This window comes from Acipenser ruthenus, chromosome 54 (assembly GCF_902713425.1).
Source record: "Acipenser ruthenus chromosome 54, fAciRut3.2 maternal haplotype, whole genome shotgun sequence".
Classification (NCBI taxonomy): Eukaryota; Metazoa; Chordata; class Actinopteri; order Acipenseriformes; family Acipenseridae; genus Acipenser; species Acipenser ruthenus.
The window spans coordinates 949,834-957,020 of record NC_081242.1 but is presented as its reverse complement, the minus strand read 5'-3'; the positions used below and the strand labels follow the sequence as shown (position 1 = coordinate 957,020).

Genomic DNA, 7,187 nt, shown 5'->3' with positions numbered 1-7,187 from the left:
AAAATCTACCCAGAAGGTAAGACTGTGTTTTGACCAGCTATGAAACCATTTTATGAGGCTTGGTAGTCCAGCGGTTAGAGAGAAAGGGGGTCTTGATAACCAGGAGGTTCAAATCCCGGCTCAGCCACTGACTCACTGCGTGTGTGTGTGTGTGTGTGTGACCCTGAGCGAGTCACTTCACCTCCTTGTGCTCCGTCCTTCGGACGAGACGTCAAACAAACGAGCTCCTATTGGAAGTGACTCTGCAGCAGCAGCAGCAGCAGTTGTTGATGATGCAGAGTTCACCCCCCCTAGTCTCTGTAAGTCGCTTTGGATAAAAGCGTCTGCTAAATGACTAAGTAATATAACAGGTGAATAATCTGGGATCATTTTTCAATCTCAAATGACTGTCTGATTTATGCGTTTACTGTTTTTGTTTGTCTTTCAGAAAACCCCAACGCATGCGGTGTCAGAGGAGTGAAAGGAGTGCATTATGGGAGAGTGTACAAAGGGACTGAAGCCGGACAGCAGCAGTGGCCATGGCAAGCCTTCTTAAAGGTACGGGAGACGCCTCCCGTTCTCATCTCACCTCTTGCCCCTCTACAGGGGTTAAAGATAGCGACAAGATAAAGCTAAAGTAGGCTGTGTGGTCCAGTGGTTAAAGAAAAGGGCTTGTAACCAGGAGGTCCCCGGTTCAAATCCCACCTCAGCCACTGACTCATTGTGTGACCCTGAGCAAGTCACTTAACCTCCTTGTGCTCCGTCTTTCGGGTGAGACGTAGTTGTAATTGACTCTGCAGCTGATGCATAGTTCACACACCCTAGTCTCTGTAAGTCGCCTTGGATAAAGGCGTCTGCTAAATAAACAAATAATAATAATAAGATCGCACCCCCGGATGAGAGCCAAATTCGCTTCTGTTTAAAAATCGCCAGTGAGGGTTACCTGATTGTAAAGGCGAGGGAAGGACAGTTGCGAAAAAAAAAGAACAGATTTATCGAAATAGCGGCCGATATATATATATTTTTTAAATACTTTTTCTCCAAGGCGGAGAAAAAGTGTTAATTAATTCATTAATTGAATTCATTTTGCCATTTACAGACACTTTTATCCAAAGCGACTTGCAGAGACTAGGGGGGTGAACTCTGCATCATCAACAACTGCTGCTGCTGCTGCTGCTGCAGAGTCACTTCCAATAGGAGCTCGTTTGTTTGACGTCTCATCCGAAGGACGGAGCACAAGGAGGTGAAGTGACTTGCTCAGGGTCACACACACACACACACACGCACACACACAGGGAGTCAGTGGCTGAGCCGGGATTTGAACCTCCTGTTATCAAGACCCCTCCCCTCTACTGTTGTTTTTTCTCTTAGATAACCGGTAAAATGCAGGGAGGGGGGTCCATTATTGCTGACCGCTGGATCCTGACCGCAGCCCATGTCCTAGTGAAATCTGCGACAGCTACATATGACCCCAGCGAGATTACTGTCTACCTTGGTGAGTATTTGACACTGTTGCAAACTATGAAATCCTAATTTAATTACAGTAGAATCTGTCAGTTTGACCGTTTCATTGGTTCCAGGGGGTCCATCGTTGACTGAACTGAACTGAAAAACTGTAACTGAAAAACTAGGTCGGCCAGGGTGTCCTCGGCTCACCAGCGCCCCCCCTGTGGTCTGGCCGGGCGCCTGCGGGCTTGCCTGTAAGCTGCCCCAGAGCTGCGTCGTCCTCCGACGCTGTAGCTCTGAGGCGGCTGCACGGTGAGTCTGCAGCGTGTAAAGAAGCGGGCGGCTGACGGCACACGCTTCGGAGGACAGCGTGGGTTCATCTTCACCCCTCCCGAGTCAGCGCAGGGGGGTGCTAGCGGGGAGCTGACTCCCTGTGTGTGTGTGTGAGCGTGTGAAGTGCTTTGGGATTATTATGAATCAGTCATACAGCGGACGTTTTGATCCAAAGCGACTTGCAGAGACTATGGGGGTGAACTCTGCATCATCAACAACTGCTGCTGCTGCTGCTGCAGAGTCACTTCCAATAGGAGCTCGTTTGTTTGACGTCTCATCCGAAGGACGGAGCACAAGGAGGTGAAGTGACTTGCTCAGGGTCACACACACACACACACGCACGCGCGCACACACACACACACACACACACACACACACACTCACAGGGAGTCAGTGGCTGAGCCGGGATTTGAACCTCCTGGTATCCAGACCCCCTTTGTTTTAAACTGTAAGCACCTGTAGCCGCCTTGGATAAAGGCGTCTGCCAAATAAACTACTACTACTACTACTACTACTAATAATAATAATAATAATAATAATAATAATAATAATAATGACCGCTGGGACCAGCGAGACTCATTTGCACACGACTGTAACTTTCTCAATTGTTGCTCCTGCAGGTATCACTCAAACCACACTGCAAGGGCTACATGGTAATGGTATGCCAGTGGAGAAGGTTTTTGTTCACAAAGACTATGTGTACAGCGATGACGACTCAACCAGTCAAATCTATGCTCATGATGTCGGGCTGCTGAAACTCAACAGAACGATCAAATACAGTGACAAGAGAAGGTAAGGGTTAGCATGTGCTATTACAAGAGTTTCCCACAGTACAAGCACAGCAAAGTGTAATACAGCACAGTGAAAGCATAGGGAAAGCATAGGGAAGCATTGTAAAGCACAGAGAGGTCTGGTAAAGCATAGGGAAGCATTGTAAAGCACAGAGAGGTCTGGGAAAGCATAGGGAAGCATTGCAAAGCACAGAGAGGTCTGGGAAAGCACAGGGAAGCATTGTAAAGCACAGAGAGGTCTGGTAAAGCATAGGGAAGCATTGTAAAGCACAGAGAGGTCTGGTAAAGCATAGGGAAGCATTGTAAAGCACAGAGAGGTCTGGTAAAGCATAGGGAAGCATTGTAAAGCACAGAGAGGTCTGGTAAAGCATAGGGAAGCATTGTAAAGCACAGAGAGGTCTGGTAAAGCATAGGGAAGCATTGTAAAGCACAGAGAGGTGTGGTAAAGCATAGGGAAGCATTGTAAAGCACAGAGAGGTCTGGTAAAGCATATAAACACATTGTAAACTAACCCTTAAATTATGCTGGTAGCTGTAACTGCTTTGTTTGTTTTAAGGCCTGTCTGTCTACCCTGCACTGAAGAATTATCCGAGATTCTGTCTTTACCAAACCTAGATTGGACCAAACAGTGCCAATATCAAGGTAAGGACTCCCGTTCCACAAAAGTGTGATCCGGTCCTGGTTTCACTAGGAGTTTAATAATCAGACATACCTGAGCTTGTTAGCTAGACACACTGGGGGGCTGATCAAGCTGGTAGTAAAACCTGGAATGGATCATACTGCTGTGGAACAGGAGTCTGATTCCCATCCCTGCATTCATAATGCTGGGTATCATCACAGGGATGGGAGTAAGACTCCCGTTGCACAGCGGCGTGATCCATTCCAGGTTTTACTAGGATTGCCTTGAAATGTAGGGCATTTCATTTGAAAAACCGCGCGGTTTAAGTGAAATCACACACCATTGCAAAGGTGTGGGAAGGACGGGCCGTTTTGATTTTGAGATCAACGCGTTTTTGATTTGTTACCTGTCGATTTAAACAAATAAATAAATAAATATAATACTTCTAAAAAAGCAATTTTTACGAGTAATCCCATTTTGATAAAAACGTAAGTTTTAAAAATAAAAGTGCTTCCCTTTTAGTTATGTGTTTGTTTATTTTTTTACCTCAGACCGCATTCTAACCGGTAATGGGGGTGAAGATTTTCGGACGGTCACTGGTTACATCTCAGGATGGGGCGGGTCGTCTGGGAACAAAGCAACCAGCAGAAAACTGCTCTTTGGGGAGATTTCTATAAAGGTGAACGCACAGAGACGACACAGTTGAAATGGGAGACAGATTGAGGACAGAGAGGAGGACACACTTCAACACACAAGGACTAGCTACAGCTTGCATCACCTAGAATTTTAGGATCAGGACATCATTTGAAAAAAAAAAAATCATGAACATTATTATTATTATTATTATTATTATTATTATTATTATTATTATTATTATTATTATTACTGTATTTAATCTTTAGAGTACTGTAATCTGTCAAGTGTTATTTAATCTGTAGTATTTTGTATTTAATTATATCCTGATGTAACTATCACTGACACTTATCTGCTCCGTTATTGAATCGTATTTTGTCATATTCTTGAACTTGCTAGAACCAAAGTCATTGTATAATAATAATAATAATTATTATTATTATTATTATTATTATTATTATTATTATTATTATTATTATTATTATTATTATTTATTTCTTAGCAGGCGCCCTTATCCAGGGCGACTTACATTCGTAAACACAAATACATTTCAAGAATCACATCATTTTTGATCTTTTTAATTTCATCTGAACATGGTATAATTAAAGAAACTGTCAAAAAAAAAAAAAAAAAGTCTACCGAGAGACAGTATTATTTTGTGTTGGATTTCGAAATGTCATTTTGTTTTTTTTTTCCCAACTCTCAGTTTGTTCGTTAAGTATATAACTCGATACAGCCCTAACAATGTCTTAATTATTATTATTTTTTTTTATTTTTTTTTCTAGGGACGTGATATCTGTTCCAAATCATATCCGTTTCCTTTGCCTGTTCCCGATGACAGGTTTTGTGCAATAGGGGAGGATGTTGATGCGTGCGGAGGTAAAAACACATTTGTATTTTGTGTACAACTAATGAGAAGTGTGGTAATGCATAGGGAAGCATTGTAAAGCACAGAGAGGTCTGGTAAAGCATAGGGAAGCATTGTAAAGCACAGAGAGGTCTGGTAAAACATACGGAAGCATTGTAAAGCACAGAGAGGTTTGGTAAAGCATAGGGAAGCATTGTAAAGCACAGAGAGGTCTGGTAAAGCATAGGGAAGCATTGTAAAGCACAGAGAGGTCTGGTAAAGCATAGGGAGGCATTGTAAAGCACAGAGAGGTCTGGTAAAGCATAGGGAAGCATTGTAAAGCACAGAGAGGTCTGGTAAAGCATAGGGAAGCATTGTAAAGCACAGAGAGGTCTGGTAAAGCATAGGGAAGCATTGTAAAGCACAGAGAGGTCTGGTAAAGCATAGGCAAGCATATTAAACATATTTCTTCTATGCAATATTTATCTATTTTTTGGCCAGTATTTGAAACACTTATTTTTTTTGATAGGGGATTCTGGAGGGCCGTTTGTCATCAAAACAAAAGGAAGATGGATTCAGGTAAAAATATTCATCACGGCCTCACTCCCTTTAAAGGAGCGCTGACCGTCTTTAAAATCCATTCTCTCACCTCTTATTAGCTTTATTAACATGATCACCGGCCCCTCCCTTTAAAGGAGCGCTGACCATCTTTAAAATCCATTCTCTCACCTCTTATTAGCTTTATTAACATGATCACCGGCCCCTCCCTTTAAAGGAGTGCTGACCATCTTTAAAATCCATTCGCTTGCCTCTCATTAGCTTCGGCAACATTATCTCTTAGTTTGCCTGCGATAGCTCTGCGATCGTTTAGTTTGCCTGCGTGAGCCAGAGATAGCTCTGCGATCGTTTAGTTTTTCCTGTGGATGATAAACCTTTGTCTTTTTTTAAAAAGCGTTTTTCTCTTGCAGGTGGGCATTGTAAGCCATGGCAGCGCCACCAAATGTATGAGTGGCACCATGGGATACTATGCCAGCGTCCCCAAGCACATGGACTGGATCAGGCAACAGCTGGACGAATAAACTGGGTTGAAACAAGCAGCTACCCTTGTCATTTTTAATTGCTCACAATTGTGATATTACCCCATTCAGCCCATCTTGCTCGTTTGGTTGTTAGTAGCTTATTGATCCCAGAATCTCATCAAGCAGCTTCTTGAAGGATCCCCAGGGTGTCGGCTTCAACAACATTACTGGGGAGTTGGTTCCAGACCCTCACAATTCTCTGTGTAAAAAAGTGCCTCCTATTTTCTGTTCTGAATGCCCCTTTATCTAATTTGTGACCCCCGGTCCTTGTTTCTTTTTTCAGGTCCCCTGGGTCGACATTGTCTATACCTTTTAGGATTTTGAATGCTTGAATCAGATCGCCGCGTAGTCTTCTTTGTTCAAGACTGAACAGATTCTTTTAGCCTGTCTGCATACGACATGCCTTTTAAACCCGGGATAATTCTGGTCGCTCTTCTTTGCACTCTTTCTAGAGCAGCAGTATCCTTTTTGTAACGAGGTGAAGGACATTTATTCTGTTAAGCGTTTAGTTATTAAATTAATCAATCAATATTTATTTTATATAGCGCCTTTCATAGTGGTCCACAAGCGCTTTACAAAATAGTGAGGAGCAACGCATAATACATTAAATACAAGGATGTGAATTTTAAACATTGTGGATGCGTGTGTCTCACAGAATCGATAAGCATGTGAAAAACCGGAAATAGCAATTAACTAATAACAGAGATCAGGCTTAGAGAGCAGGGAAAGCAAGAGAGAACTCTTGAGAGCTGATTTGAAGCGAGCGACTGTGGGAGCCGCACGCTCTGGAGCTGGGAGAGAGCTCTGGAGAGTCGGGGGGGGGGGGGGGGGGGGCTGTAGGTTCGTTCTCAGAGTGCGGTTCGCTTTTGCTTGGGGATGACAAGCAGGCCAGAGTTCGGAGGATCTCATCGTGATTCGAAGGCAATGAGTTTAATCGAAGTAGTTCAGTGCGCCCGGAAGTTAGGATTCAAAGCCAGGTAAAGGCAGACTTAGGGAATTGATTAGAACTCAGTTTTGAAGAACCGAAAACCACGCGCCAACGTTGGTCCAGCGGTTAGAGAAAAAGGGGTCTTGATACCAGGGGGTTCAAATCCCGGCTCAGCCACTGACTCCCTGTGTGTGTGTGTGTGTGCGTGTGTGTGTGTGTGTGTATGTGTGTGTGTGTGTGTGTGTGTGACCCCAAGTAAGTCACTTCACCTCCTTGTGCTCCGTCCTTCGGATGAGACGTCAAACAAACGAGCTCCTATTGGAAGTGACTCTGCAGCAGCAGCAGCAGCAGTTGTTGATGATGCAGAGTTCACCCCCCTAGTCTCTGGAAGTCGCTTTGGATAAAAGAGTCTGCAAAATGACTAAAATAATAACATTAATATATGAAAATGAATTCAAAGGTAATTTGATGCTACTTTCTGATCTTTATGCTAGACCAATGTTCTGTATTTCAAATGAATAAACTTCTTATA

The 7,187-nt window shown here is 43.4% G+C and overlaps 1 protein-coding gene across 2 annotated transcripts in view; it reads left to right on the top strand.

Moving 5' to 3' along the window:
• The window catches only part of LOC117398282 (complement factor B-like), a 15,898-nt gene extending 9,342 nt beyond the window's left edge, over positions 1-6,556 (top strand). For both annotated transcript variants that reach the window (XM_033997255.3, XM_033997254.3), the window contains 9 exons: positions 1-16; positions 428-537; positions 1,351-1,474; positions 2,379-2,550; positions 3,106-3,191; positions 3,720-3,847; positions 4,587-4,680; positions 5,178-5,227; positions 5,617-6,556. The exon at positions 1-16 is cut by the window's left edge and continues 110 nt beyond it. In XM_033997255.3, the coding sequence (XP_033853146.3) occupies positions 1-16; positions 428-537; positions 1,351-1,474; positions 2,379-2,550; positions 3,106-3,191; positions 3,720-3,847; positions 4,587-4,680; positions 5,178-5,227; positions 5,617-5,727 (891 nt within the window). In that variant the 3' untranslated portion in view covers positions 5,728-6,556. The remainder of the gene's footprint in view (positions 17-427; positions 538-1,350; positions 1,475-2,378; positions 2,551-3,105; positions 3,192-3,719; positions 3,848-4,586; positions 4,681-5,177; positions 5,228-5,616) is intronic.
• The last annotated feature ends 631 nt before the right edge of the window (positions 6,557-7,187 follow it).